Below are 17,247 nucleotides of genomic sequence, written 5' to 3'. Positions count from 1 at the left end.
TTGGGTCTTCAATGATGTTCCATTGATCTATGTGTCTATTTTTGTGCCAGTACCATGCTGTTTTTATGACTATAGCTCTGTAGTATATTTTGAGATCTGGTATAGTAATCCCCCCAGCATTGCTCTTTGTATTCAGGGTTGCTTTGGCTATCTGGGGTCTTTTGTGCTTCCATATGAATTTAAGGATTTTTTTTTTCTAATTCTGTGAAGTATATCATGGGGATTTTGATTGGGATTGCACTGAATCTATATATTACTTTTGGCAAGATGGTCATTTTCACAATATTAACTCTTCAAATTTGTGAGCACTGGAGGTCCTTCCATCTCCTAGTATCTTCCTCAGTCTCTTTAACAGTTTAAAATTTTCATTGTAGAAATCTTTGGTGTCTTTGGTCAGATTTATTCCAAGGTATTTATCTTTTCTGCAGCAGTTGTGAATGCGAGCATTTCCCTGTACTCTTTCTGCAGTTGTTTCTCATTGGCATATAGGAAGGCTACTGATTTTTGTGGATTGCTTTTATAACCTGCCACTGTATTGAAAGTGTTGATCAGTTTAGGAGTTTTCTGGAGGAATTTTTGGGATCTCTTAGATACAGTATCATATCATCTGCAAATAGTGATAGTTTTACCTCTTTTCTAATTAATATTCCCTTAATTTCCTTCTCTTGACATATTGCTCTAGCAAGCATTTCAAGCACTATGTTGAAAAGGAGTATATGTTGAGGTATGTTCCATCCAGTCCAATTCCTTGTAGGACTTTGAACATAAATGCATGCCGAATTTCATCAAAAGCCTTTTCTGCATCTATTGAGATGACAGTGTGGTTTTTGTCTTTGAGTCCATTTATATGATTAATGGCATTTATTGACTTGTATATATTGAACCATCTCTCCATCTCTGGAATAAAGCCGACTTGATCATGGTGAATGGTCTTTCTGATATACATCTGTATGGGGTTCACAAATATTTTTTGAGAATTTTTGCATCTATGTTCATTAAGGATATGGGTCTATAGTTTTCTTTTTTGGTTGTGTCTTTACCTGGTTTGGGTATTAGAGTGATGCTGGCTTCATAAAAGGAATTTGGGAGTTCTCTCTCTGTTCCCATCATTTTGAATAATTTAAGTAGTATTGGTTTGAGGTCTTCTTTAAATATCTGGTATAATTCTGCTGTAAATCCATCTGGGCCTGGGCTTTTTTCAGTTGGGAGGCTTTGTATTACTATTTTAATTTCCTTTTAATGTTAATGGGTCTGTTTAAACTGTTGATCTCTCTTGGTTTAACTTTGGTGGTTCCCGTAATTTCAGATATCCATCCATTTCTTGTAGATTTTCAAATTTAGTAGAGTATAGGTCTGGATCTCTTTGGTGTCTGTTGTGATGTTTCCCTTTTCATCTCTGATTTCATTGATTTGGATTTGCTCTTTCTTTCTTTTGGTTAACTGAGCTAAGGATCTGTTTATCTTGTTTAGCTTTTCAAAGAACCAGCTCTTAGATCCATTGATTCTTTGTGTTGTTTTCTTTGTTTCTTGTTCATTAATTTGTGCTCTGATTGTTGTTATTTCTCCTTTTCTGGTGGGTTTGGGTTTCATTTGTTCTTGCCTTTCCAGTGTCTTGAGTTGCAATGTTAGGTCATTTATTTGGGATCTTTCTAATTTTTTAATGTAGGCACATAGAGCTATAAATTCCCTCTTAGGACTGCTTTTAAATTGTCTCAGAGGTTGTGTTGTGTTGTATTGTCCTTTTCATTGAATTCCAAGAATTCTTTTATTTCTTTCTTAATTTCTCCTTTGACCCACTCATTGTTTAGTAGTGTTGTTTAGTTGCCATGAGTTCATGTAGCGACTAGGGCTTTGTCCAGTGTTGATTTTGAGCTTTATTGTGTTGTGGTCTGATAGAATGTATGGAATTATTTCAGTTTTTTTTTTTTAATTTGTTGAGGTTTGTTTTGTGGTCCAATATGTGGTCAGTTTTTGAAAACGTTCCGTGGGGTGCTGAGTAGAAAGTCTTTGATGCCTGTGTGGCATATTCGAAAGATGTCTGTTATGTCTATTTGATGTATGGTATCATTCAATTTTGATGTCTGTTTATTCCTTGTTCAGTTGACTTGTGTAATGGAGACAGTAGGGTATTGAAGTCCCCTACTATTACTGAGTTGGGGTTAATCTGAGTCTTAAAGTCCTGTAGTGTTGTTTTTATGAATTTGGGTGCACCAGAGTTTGATGCATATGTGTTAAGGATTGTAATATCTTCTTGGTTAATTGTCCCTTTGATCAGAATGAAGTGACTCTCTTTATCTCTTCTTATTAGCTTTACTTTGAAGTCTATTTAGTCAGATATTAGAATTGCAACCCCTACTTGTTTCTTAGTGCCATTTTCTTGGAGTATTCTTTTCCATCCTTTCACCCTGTCCTTAAAGGGCAGATGGATTTCTTGCAGACAGCAAAAAGATGGTTTTTGTTTCTTAATCCATTCACTTAGCCTGTGTCTTTTGACTGGGGAGTTCAGTCCATTGATATTTAAGGTTATCATTGAAAGATGTGTATTGGTTGCTGTCATTTTAATTGCTGTTTGTGTTCTTTGTCTAATTTTGTGTTTCCTCACTTATACCTTTTTAAATTTTGTTTCATTTCCCCTGGGATATAGTTGTTCCTTTCATGTATTGCTTCATGTATTCTTTGAAGGGCTGGTTTTGTGGACATGTATTCTTTCAGGCTATTCATGTCATGGAAGATTTTTCTTTCCCCCTCAATTATAATAGGCATTTTTTGGTGGGTAAAGTATTCTGGGCTGGCCTCTGTTGTTAGAACTAGAAATTCCTTGCCTCTGTCTCTTCTGGCTTTCGTAGTTTACATTGATAAGTCAGCTGTAATTCTGATGGGCTTTCCTTTGTGACTCGTTGTTTTTCTTTTGTTGCTTTCAGTATTCTCTCTTTGTTCTGTACATTTAGTGTTTTTACTATGATACATCGTGGGGAGTTTCTTTTCTGATCCTATTTGGTGTTCTGTGTGCTTTCTGTATTTGTATGGGAATGTCTTTTTCTTAATTTTGGCAAGTTCTATTCTACAATCCTGTTTAAGATCTGGTCAGTACCATTGACCTAAAATTCTTCTCCTTCCTCTATGCCTATGATTTATAGATTTGGTTTTTTCATGGTGTCCCACATCTCTTGCATATTCCATTCCCGTGTTTTTAAATTTTTTAAATAATCTTTGCTCGAGTGGCCCAATTCTTCAACTTTATCCTCTAGTGTTGACATTCTCTTTTCCATTTCATTCATTCTAGAGGTGAGGCTTCCTCTGTTGTTTCAAGTTGGCTTATGGAGTTTTGCACTTCCTTCTTCATTTCTGCCTGAGTTTTCTTCAATGTTTCTCTTTCATGAATTCATTCAGAAGTTTCTCCCTATCTTCTTTTAGTTCTTTGATTTGTTTGTGTGTTCTTTAAATTCAGTGAATTCCTTTATCATGCTTATTATTGTTCTTTTAAATTCTGTGTCCTGGGTTATCTCTAAGGGGTTCTCCTTGTAGAACTCTTCTACAGGAATGTTGGAGTTTGGTGGGGACATAGTGTTTTGGCTTTCTGTTTTATTATTCTTTCATTGTGATTTTGGCATGTGAATTTCTTTTGTTGTTTGTGATTCTGATATGATAATTAAGGTAAAGTATACTTCTGTTTGTATTATTGGTGTGCCTCTGTCCTTTTCTTGGTTATGTAAAGCTGGTTGGTCCAGGTTTCAGGTTCTCTCAGGTTTCATTTTGGTGGGAACTGATGGTTTTCAGATCAGCTATTCGGGAGTACCCACAGAAGCCCTAGTCAGGTTCCAGTAAGGTACACTCAGGCTTCCTTCTAAGGTTTGTACCTCTACTAGCAGGAACTCAGAGCAAAATTTGTGAAGTTCCCTGGCGGCGGGGGGAGGCGGAGTGTTTGGGATTCTCAGTTGGTCTGCTGTACTCTCAGCCCCTATGCCAGAGGAAGGCCAGAACAGGCCCTCTTTGGGGGTCTGCTGAGATCACAGTCGCTACACCAATGGAGATAGGAACCTACCCTCTCAGGCTGTCTGCTAAGATCTCAGCCTTCTCCTGTGAAAGCCAGGTCTGCCCCATGCTTTGGGAGGGGCCTCACATAATCCCAGTTAGGGTGTTGGGTACAGCTCAATTAGGGGAAGCTCACCACCATGCGGAGGCAGGATCTGGGCACCCTCAGGCAGTCCCCTGCATTCTCCTTTATTTATTTTTCAATAGGGAATATGTTGATATGGCTCAGAAGTTTTGAAGTACTGAAGAACACATAAGTGAACAGTCTTTTCTCCTGCCCTTGTGCTTAGCCTCTTAGCTCTTAATGGGCAACTAATGTTAGTAAGTTCTTGCTGCCCTTCCTGAGACATAGTTCATATCTATAGTCCCTGTAGATGTACACGTTTTTTTTTTTTTGAGACAGGATTTCCCTGTAGCCTTAGCTGACCTGGAACTGGCTATATAGACCAGGCTGGTCTCCTTCTCACAGAAATCTGCCTGCCTCTGCCTCCCAAATGCTGGGATTAAAGGCATACACCACCATGCCAGTTTCTTTAAAAAAAAAATTGTTTTTTAAAATTTTTTTTCTGTTTTTCAGTTAACAGTAAGAGGATAGCAACCTGGGGCTAGGTGAAAACTGCCAAGTTTGTCAAGAAGAAATGAATCAATCAATAAATAAAGAAGATGTGGGCTGGGGATGTAGCTCAGTTGGTAGAGTGCTTAGCATGTAAATAGCCCTGAGTTTGATCCCCAGCACCACATAACATGCCTGTAATTTCAGCACTTGGGAGGTGGGGAAGATCCAGGAAGATCAGGGGTTAAAGGTCATCCTTGGATACCATCAACAAAAAGAACATTTCTGAGGAGTGACACCTGAGATCGTCTTCTGATTTTTACATGTATGTGCACACATGCATGCTGTTGTGAGTAGTGTGATGAAATTGCACTGTGCCACCTAGTAGGCATCATCTTTGTTTAGTGCTTCCATACTAAATAAGCTACAATTGAGAAAATCACAACACTTATACTATAGTGTACTGTTAAAATTGTTCTGTTTTATTATTAGTTGTCAATCTCTTCCTGTGTGTAATATATAAGTTAAACTTTATCATAAGTAGAAGAAAACAGTGTATCTGAGGTTCAGTATTATCTCCTGGAGGGGGTGCTTTGAACCCAGGCCTTAATGGCTAGGGAGGCTAGTGTAGTCTCAATGGTTGGCAGCTAAGAACTAGTGGCTGTAAATGAGAGATTTCTTTAATAATAGCAAAATGGACATAAAATTTACCATTTCTATCATTTTAAAGTGTGTAATTCCTGTGGCATTTAATACTGCAGATTTATTTTTATTTATGACATTTCTTATGAGTGGCATCAGCATATCTCTTTTTTAAAATTATTTTTATGTGTATGAGTATATTGCCTGTATGTATGTAAGTGCACCTGTGTCATACAATGCCCATAGATGTTAGAAGAAGGTGTCAGATCCCATGGAACTGGAGTTACAGATGATTGTTGGCTGCCATGTGGGTGCTGGGAATCAAACCCAGGTCCTCTGTAAAAGCATCCAGCACTCTTAACCGCTGAGCCATCTCTCCAGCTCCAGCACGTGTCTTTTGGAAGGACGTCCATGGTATGAATTTGTGAAAGAAGAAAGTAGCATTTCTAAACTTTTGTGTTTCATTAGCACATCACATGCATTTTTCTTTTGTATTTCCCCCAGTGCTGTAGGCCCTGCCTGTCTGCCTCTGCTCCCTTTTTCCTTCTCTCCATTCCTCCCTTTCTTTTTGAGAGTTGATGTTCTCTGCAAATTGTCAGTTTCTTCTGTATTCAGACTCTTTCAAGCTTGCCAACTTGGCTTAGGTATATATTTTGGATTACAACCATCTAGCAGAGTAACCTATAGTTTGAACTGTACACATGGCACATGGCAGAGTGGAAGGGAAATGACGTGTCACAAAGCTCATCTCCCTGTCTGGGCAGGCTAATAGGAATGCTCAGCTTTTCCTGAGGTTGAAAAATGCTTCAACATGCACATACATCTTTAATACGTGTTGAGCATTATTATACTTCTAGTATGCTGTGGAGGAGCTTGCTCAGAATTCTAAAAGTTCTTTAGAGAATCCATGTCCTTTCACAGAGAGCATTGACTTATAAAGCGTGATTTCCAACCAAAACCAGTAGAAAAATCAGAGAAGTGGTATTTGTGTATATGGTTCCTGACTGATAGCTTATGATTTTCAGTAATGCAGTGGTGCAAAAATGATGCACATTCAATAGAAACTATTCTTGAAACTGTGGACTTTTATCATTTTCCAGGCTCAACAAAATTCAGTACAGTACTCTAGTGACATTGGGCAGCTGCAGCTGTCAGCCAGCCATGCAACCATGGGGTGTGGCAGTCGACACTACAGTGCATTGCTTAGCTGAGCTGTGATGTTTGGTAAGCTAGGAGTATCAAGTGTATTTAGACTTGTGATATTTTAAAGTTTAATGGGCTTATGGGATTATGAGTTGAGGAACATCAGGTTTTCTCCTAACCCTGTCCTTCAGCTGTCAACTTGCCACAGCCGAGAGTCATCTGAGAATCTCATTTGGGTTTGACCAGATCACTTTGGCCTGTGGGTATGTAGGTGGGGCATTGTGCTGATTAATGACTGATTTGGGAGGGCCCAGCCCACTGTGGGCAGAATCATCCTTAAGTCCTTGGGCCTTGGCTATATAAGAAAGATAGCTTAAAAAAATGGGTCTGGAGAGATGGCTCAGTGCTTCAGAGCACTGACTGCTCTTGCATAGGACTTGGTTTCAGTTCCCAGCACCCTCATAGTGGCTCACAACCATCTGTAACTCCAGTTCCAGGGGATCTGACACCTTATTCTGACCTCCAGAAGCATTGCACGACACAGGTACACTTACACGCATTCATACACATAAAATTAATAAAATACTTTTAAAAAGATAGCTAGCTCAGCAGGACTAGCCAATAAGTAGCTTCTTCCCTGGTTTCTGCTTCAGTTCCTGCCTTGACTTGCTCAGTGACGGACTGTGACCTGGAAGTGTAAGCCAAACAATCCCTTTCCTCCTCAAGTTCCTTTTGGTCACAGTGTTTTATCACAGCAATAGGAAGTAAACTAGAACAAATCCTCACGCCATTTTCCTGTGATGAACTGTCTTTCTTCTAGTTTTGGCAGATTTTCTTTGTATCCATGATGAGAGAGGATGGCCATATTGATGTTCCTAAGCGTCAAGGGTGGAAACACTACAGTGGTGGGGCTTTTCTTTCAACATAAGGATTCTGAAGCAAATGTTAGCATATGTATGGTGGACTTTCTGAGTGTTTATTCCAAAGCATGTAATGTTTGAATGATTTAAAAAGAATTCTAGGTATAGTTGTGGTGGTTTCTTGTTAACTGTTTAGTTGGTAGCCAAACATTTCCTGACACAGGTCTGGTTGGGAAATGTGTGTCCTTTTTATGTGAAGCATCGCATTAAATGGGCTCAGGCCTATAAATCATTTCCTATAGTGCCTGTACCATAAAATATGCTCAGACAGTGCATGTTCTCCCTCCACCTCTAGGATAGGTCACCTGCTGAGGGGTGTCCTGCAGCCAGTGCAGGTGCTTTGAGTCCTTAGGGAGAATATGAGGGCCAGACATGAGTGTCTTAGGAAAGAACATACACAGATCTCACAGAAACTGCCTGGTCATTTCCTGAAGGAAAAGTGCATTTCAGTCATTTATTTAGTAGCTGATAAAAGTGAAAATATAGAAATGTGACTCAAGTTGAGAGAGGACCAAGTTATTCAAGGCCTTGTAGGCCTTCTTATGGATTTGAGAAAAGTGATTTTAAAGCCATTACTTATTCTTTTCTGGCCACCATTTTTTTCCTTTTATTAATTTTTTAGGTTAGCGTACAAAGTTATGGGTTTCTTACACAGACATTGCTGTTCTCTTTGCTACCCCCTCTCCATTCCTGCTGGCTCCTTTCCTCATGTTAGATTTTCTTTCTGATTTTCATCACATGTACCCCGTTGCTCTCTGTTGCCCGCCCACCTTCCGTTTGGCTGCCATTTTGTTTTCAATCATGATTAAGTATGAAGGGAAACTCGGATTGATAAGAGTTGCTGGGTAAATGGTATATTCCCTTATTAAACCCCTATTGATTATCTATTGCGCTATAGATACAGGTGTACATTGCTTATTCTCGTCTCTGAAATGAGTTTGATATGTTGTCGAGTTACTGTGAACAGTAAACTGGTTTATCTGTAGACTGAACAGATGTTATTTCCACATCCTGAAAGGAGGATGCCTTGTTTTGATGACAGTGCTCTTCATACAAGTCTGAGAATAAACAAGAAAAAATTAGCCAATTTAATTTGAAGTCAGCTACTGATGTTATTAAAAAAACAGAAACCCAGACTACCTGAAAAGATGATGGAATTATTCTGAAAATTTGAAGTTAAACCAAAACCTAAAATCATTCATCCTAGAATTCATCCCTCTTTCCGGCCTCTGCCCTGACATGTAGTAATATTTGTCTGGCAACATGTTTGGGGAATTTTTGCTGTTGCTATTGTGTTTTGATTTTAATTAATTTGTTTTTTTTATTTTATGTGTATGAATATTTTGCCTGCATGTATGTAATTGTACCACATGTGTACGATGCCCACAGAGGCCAGAAGAGAGCATTGGATCCCCTGGAACTGTAGTTATAGATGGTTGTTAGCTGCTCTGTGGATGCTGGGAACTGAACTCATGTCTTCTCCAAGAGCAGCCAGTGTTCTTAACCTCTGAGCCATCTCTCCAGCCGCCTGCTATTTTATTACTTTTGAAGGTTTCTGTCAGTGTGAAGTAATGTTTCCACTGATTTCTGCTCATCTCCTCCCCTTCAGATTTCACCACCCAATCCTCAGTCCTCTGGAAAGCAGCTTCCAGCTGGAAGTGGACGTCCTGAGTCATCTCCTGAAGGCCCAGGCCCAGATCTCAGAGTGGAAGTTCCTCCCTTCCTTGGTTAACTTGCACAGTGCTCACACCAAGTTGCAGACCTGGGGCCAGATCTTTGAAAAGCAACGGGAGACCAAGAAACATCTGTTTGGAGGGCAGTCTCAGAAGGCTGTTCAGCCCCCACACCTTTTCCTTTGGCTGATGAAACTCAAAAACATGCTCTTGGCCAAGTTTAGCTTTTACTTTCACGAGGCACTGAGCCGACAAACGACTGCTTCAGAAATGAAAGCGTTGACTGCCAAAGCTAACCCAGACCTTTTTGGAAAGATTTCCAGTTTCATCAGGAAATATGATGCTGCCAATGTGTCCTTAATTTTTGACAACCGAGGCTCAGAGACCTTTCAGGGTCATGGCTACCATCACCCCCATTCCTATCGAGAGGCGCCTAAGGGTGTGGACCAGTATCCAGCAGTGGTGTCTCTGCCCAGTGACAGGCCTGTCATGCACTGGCCCAACGTCATCATGATCATGACAGACCGCACATCCGACCTGAACAGCTTGGAGAAAGTGGTTCACTTCTATGATGACAAAGTCCAGAGTACCTACTTCCTGACCCGCCCAGAGCCCCACTTCACCATTGTTGTCATTTTTGAGTCAAAGAAATCCGAGAGAGACTCCCACTTTATTTCCTTCCTCAATGAGCTCTCGCTTGCCCTTAAGAATCCCAAAGTGTTTGCAAGTCTGAAACCTGGATCCAAAGGTTAGCAGGAGATTTGCTGAAGGATTTCTAGACTGGGACTGATGTTCTTAATTGCTCTGAGGGTCGATAGTGGTTTGTGACTAGAATTTACATTCATTCATATTTCTTTCAGAGTGGAACTAAAGACAGATCCTCCCTAATCATGTTGCACACTTTATAAACATTTAAGGCCAAGTGAATTGCGTTTCCAAAGAGTAGTATAGGAAGTGAGCATAGGCTGTGTGTATCAGCGGAACAGCAAAGTAATTTCAGTGTTCTCATTTTTCTGTATTTCAGGCAGACCAAATATTTATTAGCCTTCATTTTTCTTTCCACATTTTTAAAGTTCTACAAATTGTGCTCTAATACACTTCTAAAGACTCTCTCTTCTCTTTCTTTGAAGAGCAGTTAGGATAGGATACTCGATGGCTATGTGGTCAGTCTCAGAAATTATCATATTAACATGGAGCTGGCTATTAGTTTTACAAGCTAACCTCATAGTTTTGATGCCACAATTGGAATCTTGGTAAAATATTTGTATCAGTGAAATGGAAGCAGAGTTTGATTGCTATCAAGACCCTCACATGTTACTAGCCATGGACCTCTTCGGTTTTCTACATACTACCTACATTTGTTTTTACCTTAAGAAAGTTTGTGTCTTTGAGTTCTTCAAAGTCAGCACTAGCCATCATGTGGGATTCCTTCAGTCTTCAGCATGTTCTACCTGATGCTGTTAGTCACTTTCCTGCTGATGCCGTGTGTTTGTAGCTGGCTCCATGCCCAGTTACTTTTAGGTTTAGAAAGCATGCATTCATGTTTTTTAGCCACTTTTTAGTTTCTCACACAACATAGCTTACTTTTATAAAATCAAAATAAAGGTCTTGACACCTTGTGCTTGCTAAAAATCAGTTGTGCTTTCAAAAGATCTCTTCATGGCCAAGTAATCAATGCAGTCCTTAAGACATCTGCACTTGGGCTTCTTTATGTTTAGAAACAATGCTGGTGTCTTAGCACATGCTGCTTTGTCCTTGTCCCTTCTGTGGATGTTCACGGGAAGTGGATGGGTCAGGGTGGGGCCCTTCACTTCTAGGTTATTGATGCAGAGTGAAATGAAACCGCTAAGAATAATTGTTGCTATGGGATACTTCCTTCAGAACTATGTAAAACGTAATGGTCAGATCAGCGTTTCCCTCAGGATTCTGTGGAGCCACTGTTTTATGGAGTGTCCACAGAGCATGCTGGGCACATCAGCAGAGCCATGTTCTCACGGGAAGCCACCACCAAGTGTGGTCTACCTGGTAGAAGGAGTTAGAAGAACCTCCTGGCCTATGTTCTTCTCCCCCTTCGCCCTTCATAGAACCTTGAACCAGTTTCCTTTAAATCAAAAGTAGTGATTTACCTCTGCATTTTATTCACTCAGGTTCTATAAAAACATGAACAGATTTTACAATGTTGGCCTAACATTAAAAATTGAAAACATTTGGCACTAAAAGTCAAATCATTTTCCTTTTATGTTTTGCCAAGAAACTGAAAAATAATCCTTGGTATATATGTATTTTTTTTCCTACATAAGACCACCATTAGCCTTAATGATACAGCTCCTCATGTACCTAAAAGATCCTGTGCTTCACTGGACCGTGGAGAGGAATGTAAATAAAACATATGTCTAGTGCTCAAAATGCTCCACTATATCCATATTTGAATTGTATATTTATTTTAAAACGTATTTTTAAATAATTCAGGAGGTGTTTACAAAGAACAGAAAACAGATGGGAATATTAACAAAATCTAAGGCAACATAATTTTGTAAATCCCTATGAGCTGTCAGGTTGTACTGAAAGAAGTTTTGAAGATTGAATATTGATTTTTAAATCACTTTTTAAATTCTTTAATAAAAAGTTTTACAATTATATACCTACATACACATAAGTCTAAACATCCATGTTTTGGTTCAAATCAAGAAACAATCACTTTTATTCAGACTTATTCTCAGAAAGCAGTAATGTGATGATCAGTTATGTGTGTTTTTCTGATTGGAACATTTTCTGTGGCCTGCATATTTGAATTTTATTTCTAAACCACAGCCTGATGAATTATGGTAACTGGGTATGTGTTGCCCACGGATCCACCAAGGAAGTAGTGTTGCATTTTAGGGTGCTGTTGGGACAGAGGGTGAACTCTTTCAGTTTTGTTCTTGGGTTCAACCTGGTATGTGGAAGTCATTTTGGGGAGTGTGTTTAAATGAAGCCAAATTGGTAACTGAGGAGCCAGGACTCTTTATATAAGTACTTTGTGTGTTGGAACATACTGGGAAAATTTGCTTTCAAGAAAGAAAATGTCACTTCCCCACCCTCCCAGGGCACTCATGTAGGTGATCTTTAAAATATGTCCACCTTTAAATCTAGCAGAAGACTCTGACTGAGCTCAACTTCATGTAGACTGCCTTTTTCAAAGGCTGGTGTAAGCCTGTGGGGAGCCATGCCTGTGGAAAGGGCTTTGACAATGGATTTGAAAGCTGTGTGAATAAAAGATGAGCTGCTCTTCCCTTAAACTAGATGTCTCTCCTGTTCTCTTCTTTCTTGTCAAGTGTGAAGAAGGCCCGTGCTTCCTCATGTCCTTAGATTTAGGAGAGGTTACCTACCTAACCAACACACCCATTCTTCTTATCTCTGTGGTTCTTTTTTCCCATTTTTTATGGTTGGTTGATAGCATCATTTCAGTTTTTGTACATCACTGATTTTTTTATCAGGCTGCTCCGTGGACAACAGAGATGTGTTAAAATTTCCAGCTGTGATTGTGGCTGTGCCTTTCTGCCTAGATAGACTACATCCCAGAGGTTACAAAAAGGTGATACTCTAATTCTATTTTCCTTGTTTAGTTTATTAGCCAGAATATATCCACAAAGAGAAACTATCTTCAACTATTGGGTTACCTTCACATATAGTCTCCTAGATCTCTTGTTTTCCCCTTTCCCCTTTCCTTTAGGTACCACTGGGGAATATACCCAAGGCCTTATGGGTGCTTGGCAAGTATAGATCTCAGAACTGTATCCCAAGCCCTTGTTTTGCCTTTTAAAAACTGGTTTCCTCCCCACGAGTGCTTGAACTTGGCCTCCCACATGGTTAGATAAGCATTGGATCACTGAGCTGTATCCCCAGCCCAAGACCAGTTTGTAAAATAATTCTTAGCATCTTCCAAAGACACCTGTGAGTTTTTAAAAGAAATATTTCTGGATTTATAAGGATTTTTGCTTCTTAGGTTTAACCTCTTATCAAGAGAGTGTCTGGCAATGTGACTTTTCCATATTTCTTACTCCTGGCTCACCCTCTCCTGTTTCCACCTGAACTCTCCCTTTCTCCTCTCCTCCCCTCCCTTAGTTACTTCTCTTGCCACTAATTCTACTTTAGTTCGCCTCCTTCCCTCCCATGCCCCAGGGAGTCAGAACATGCCTCTGTCATCTGACCCAGTCTGGGGAAAGCCACATGTGACAGCATTTTGGTATTCTTGTTTTTTTTCCAACTAGGTAGTTGTTTTCAGTAAGGCAGGAATACAAAGAGGGGAAAGGTTAATGTTGATATTAATGAGGTGACCGCAATGACATCCAGCCCCTTCATGAACACACAGGCTTAACCAGCCAGAGTAAAGTGGTGGTGTTTGTATCTAGTAGTTCATTTGGCAGAAAAAGCTATTCAGAACCAAAATCTTTCCAAGTGTATCTTTATGATATATTATTAAATTAAAGGTTGTGCTTAGTTTGTTCTCTGTAGTTAATGTGTAAGAGCATTAAATTAGCCTCTGATTTTCCTCTTTCAGTAAAAGTTTAAGAAAATGGTGGATTTTTTTGTTTTGTTTTGTTTTTCCTTTATAAATGAGAAATTAAGAACCATGCCAGGTGACGGACTCTCCATGAAAACCCTGCAGCTGGAGTTTAATTTAGCAGTTCCCTCTGCTTTTCTACCAGGCTCCTGTTACCAGTGCAATTATGTCCTGGCCTTTTGCCTGAATTATTCTAAGTGGCTTCTCCAGAGTAGATGAGTCAGAAGAAACAGGTTGGATGTGCATGTCTGCCTCTGGCCACTTCTCCTGGTATTGTATAAATCCGTAAGGCTTCATTAATGCAAGTATTTTGACTTGTCTACATATTTTTTCCATTACTTGGATGACAAGGCTTGTTTGTGGGATGCTTTAAACTTAAAACCATGCGGCATGTATAAGATAGCAATGCTGGAGAATGGAGAGAGGCAATGGGCACCCCTCTCGGTAGCCCCCCACCTGACATTAGCCTGGGGTGGGGCTCTGGGCAGTAACTCATTGAGGGTCCTGAGAAGCAGCTGCATTCTGCCCGAGGCTGCTCAGCAGGCAGCATCAGGAGCAGAGAAACAGTGAGACTACCATGGTCTGGGAGGCCGTGGTCTGGGAGAGGACTTGCTAGCTTTGTCCCTAGGGATAATGCTGCTTTTGCTGGTCTAGAAATTGCAGAATGAATCTGGAATGCAGTTATATTTGAAAATCTGATGCATGATTTGATTTGAGATTACAGTGCTGATTGACCTGTAGCAGTGCAGGATATATCTTGTATCCCAGGCTCATCATGGCCTCAGTAAATCTAAGCTAGGCCAGTGTTAGGCTGTCCCCAAAGCAGTCACAGAGAGAGATGATGAACTTCTTTCTAGTATTCATCCATGCATCCATGTATCTTCAATCATGCAATAGCTATTCAACATTGATTATGCTAAGGGCAGTGACGCAAGTAAGAGCGTGCCCCAACACTCACAGCCGGAAGCTGCACTGTAACCGGTGCAGCAGGAAATAGCCCTCAGACTTGCTGTACTTGCATGCCCCATCTACATTTTTGCAAAACTATGACATTCTAATGTTGAGAACCTTGACATTAGGTAAATGATTCTCTACAGCATGTATCAGAATCACTGGTATGGCAAATAACATCGCGGCTGATTTCGTAGGTCAAGGGCAGCCCTGAGACTTTGCATTTCTAATAAGTCCTCAGTTTTTACTAATGTTGCAGGCCCAGGATTGCACTTTGAACAGATCATCACCTCATGCCATCTTTGCCTACAAAAGTCAAAAGTGTTTAGTAAGCACCCATAATGAAGTATATTAGTCTACAAATGCTGTCATTTCCTAATGACACCATTGGCATTTTTGTACTTTATTTTTATTTTGGAAATGGCAGATTCTGTTTCATTTCTCTTCACCTCTTTGGGCATCTGAACTCTCTAAGGACGCTTTCCATCAGAAAGCAGCATTTAAGGGAGCTGGAGAGATGGCTCAGTGCTTAAGAGCACTGGCTGCTCTTGCAGAGGACCTGGGTTCAGTTCTAAGCACCTACATGGCAGCTGACAACCATCTATATAACTCCAGTTCCAGGGACTCCAGTGCCCTCTTCTGACCTCCACAGGCACTGCATGACATGGGCACACTTACATTCATGCAGGCAATACTCTCATACACATAAAATAATAAATATATTTTTTTTGAAAAGCAGCATTTAAAGTGTAGTTGCCGAATGTCCTTAGCAGGCTTGGGAGTGAGAACATTTTGGAAGCAGCCAGTAGAGGGCAGTGTAAAAGCAACCCAGCTCTTCAGCTGGGGCTTCTTTCCATCCAAGCATAGTGGGGCACTTGGCTTCTTCAGACAGGCCGGGATTACCGTGAAAATGACCACTTTAAGTGCTTCCAGCTGAGGTTTTCATGACCATTCTTGTGAAGACAGGTATTCAGGCAATTGGCTCAAGAAATGAATGAGAAACTCTACTGTCATTTCCACTGAATTTTAACCAAGACATTCCAAACTCTTTCCTCAGCTAGTGACTATGCACTGAACTTCCACTGACTCAGAACTGTCCGTAATCCTGTAATCTCACTGCTGATTCCTTCCTGAGACGTTTTCAGTTTTTACCTTCTTCAGTTTGTCAAACAGGAGGGCTTGCCTTGATTCCTCAAAGGCCCTAAAGTGCTCAGCTGCTAGCCCATGATGGAGACCTTTGGAAGAGGGGTCTAGTGATAGGAAGTTAGGTCACTGGAGCATGCCTTTAAAGGTCATGTTGGGACCCTGGCCTTTTTCTCTTGACCTTCCATGGCCATAAGTAAGCCACTTTACTGTGATTTTCTCAGCCAGCTGTGGGCTGAGATCTGAAATTGTGAGCCCCAATGCATAGTTCTTCCATCTGAGTTGATCTCAGGCATTTTGACAGTGTCAGAAAATGACTGTACAGTACTTGGGGTGCTTAGAAGGATCCATAGAGAGCTCTTCACATTTTTGATGGGGGAAAGGAGATTACATTTTTATTGGTTCTGTCTTTCTCTACTTAAAAATCGTTAAGCTGGACATAGCGCAAACCTTTAATTCCAGTGCTTGGGAGGCAGAGGCAGGTGGATCTCTATGAGATCAAGGCCAACCTGATCTACATAGCCAGTTCCAGGCCAGCTGGGGCTACAGGGAGAGCCTGTCTAAAAAAGACCAAAAAAAATTTTATTTTTATCATTTATTTAAAATATTTTATCTATAACTCTTACTTTATGAGTGTATTACCTGCATGTATGTAAGTGCACCCACATCATGCAATGCCTGTGGAGGTCAGAAGAGGGCATTGGATCCCCTGAAACTGGAGTTACAGGTGGTTATGTGAGTGCTGGGGATCGAACCCAGGTCCTCTACAAGAGCAGCCAGTGCTCTTAACTGATGATCCATCTCTCCAGCTCCCTATTTTTAATTATGTGTGTGTGTCGGGGGGTGGGTGTAGGTTTGGGAGTGCATTTGTGTGTGTAAGTACAGATACTTTCTGAGGCTAGTGGAGGACAGATCCCAGATGTTCCTGAGCTGCAGTTACTAGTGATTGTGAGCTGCCTGATGTAGGTGCTGAGAACTGAACTCAGATCCTCTGTAAGAGCAGTACATGCTCTTAATCATGAGCCATCTCTCCAGCCCCTGCTTTGGGTTTTTATGAGTTAAGCCTTGTTAGAAATTTTGTCTACTCTTTGCACTCACTTTCTCTTTCTTTGTATTTTAATTGTCTTTCATATCTTTACCAGGTAATTCTTTAAACATCTTGATTTGTTTATGTATCTTCTGCTTTACTTCTTGAGCCCATTAAAAACAAACAAACAACAACAACTAAAACAAACCTGATTCGGCAGCTCTTAGAGCCTGCTGAGAAAGGCTTGCTTCTTCACTTCTGAGGGTCAGTTGCCTTGCTTTACCTCATGTTTTAGTCAAACTGAACATTTGCCCTGCCCTGTATTTTCTTACACTAAGCTAAGCCTTAGCTGAGTTTTCTTTGTGTGGAATCCTTCTAGAATAGGTAGGTATTCTTTACACTTTTTGTAGGATAGGATCTCCTTGCAGGCTATGGAGCCTATGAAATAAAATTACACGTTTTTATTTATTAAAAATTACCTCTCTCTCTCTGTCTCTGTCTCTGTCTCTCTGTCTCTCTCTCTATCTGTCTGTCTGTCTCTCTCTCTCTCTCTCTCTCTCTCTCTCTCTCTGTCTCTGTCTCTCTGTCTCTCTCTGTCTCTGTCTCTCTCTCTCTGTCTA

The 17,247-nt window shown here is 40.4% G+C and overlaps 1 protein-coding gene across 2 annotated transcripts in view; it reads left to right on the top strand.

The window, feature by feature from the left end:
• CUNH12orf66 (chromosome unknown C12orf66 homolog) overlaps positions 1–17,247 on the top strand; it is a 61,302-nt gene that overhangs the window by 23,742 nt on the left and 20,313 nt on the right. For both annotated transcript variants that reach the window (XM_008828978.3, XM_029561489.1), the window contains exon 4: positions 8,900–9,711. In XM_008828978.3, coding sequence (XP_008827200.3) covers positions 8,900–9,711 — 812 coding nt within the window. The remainder of the gene's footprint in view (positions 1–8,899; positions 9,712–17,247) is intronic.

The sequence above is a fragment of the Nannospalax galili genome, unplaced genomic scaffold (assembly GCF_000622305.1).
Source record: "Nannospalax galili isolate Female #2095 unplaced genomic scaffold, S.galili_v1.0 scaffold110, whole genome shotgun sequence".
NCBI classification, from domain to species: Eukaryota; Metazoa; Chordata; class Mammalia; order Rodentia; family Spalacidae; genus Nannospalax; species Nannospalax galili.
Note: the sequence above shows the minus strand (reverse complement) of the source record. Positions and strands in the feature narration are given on the sequence as shown.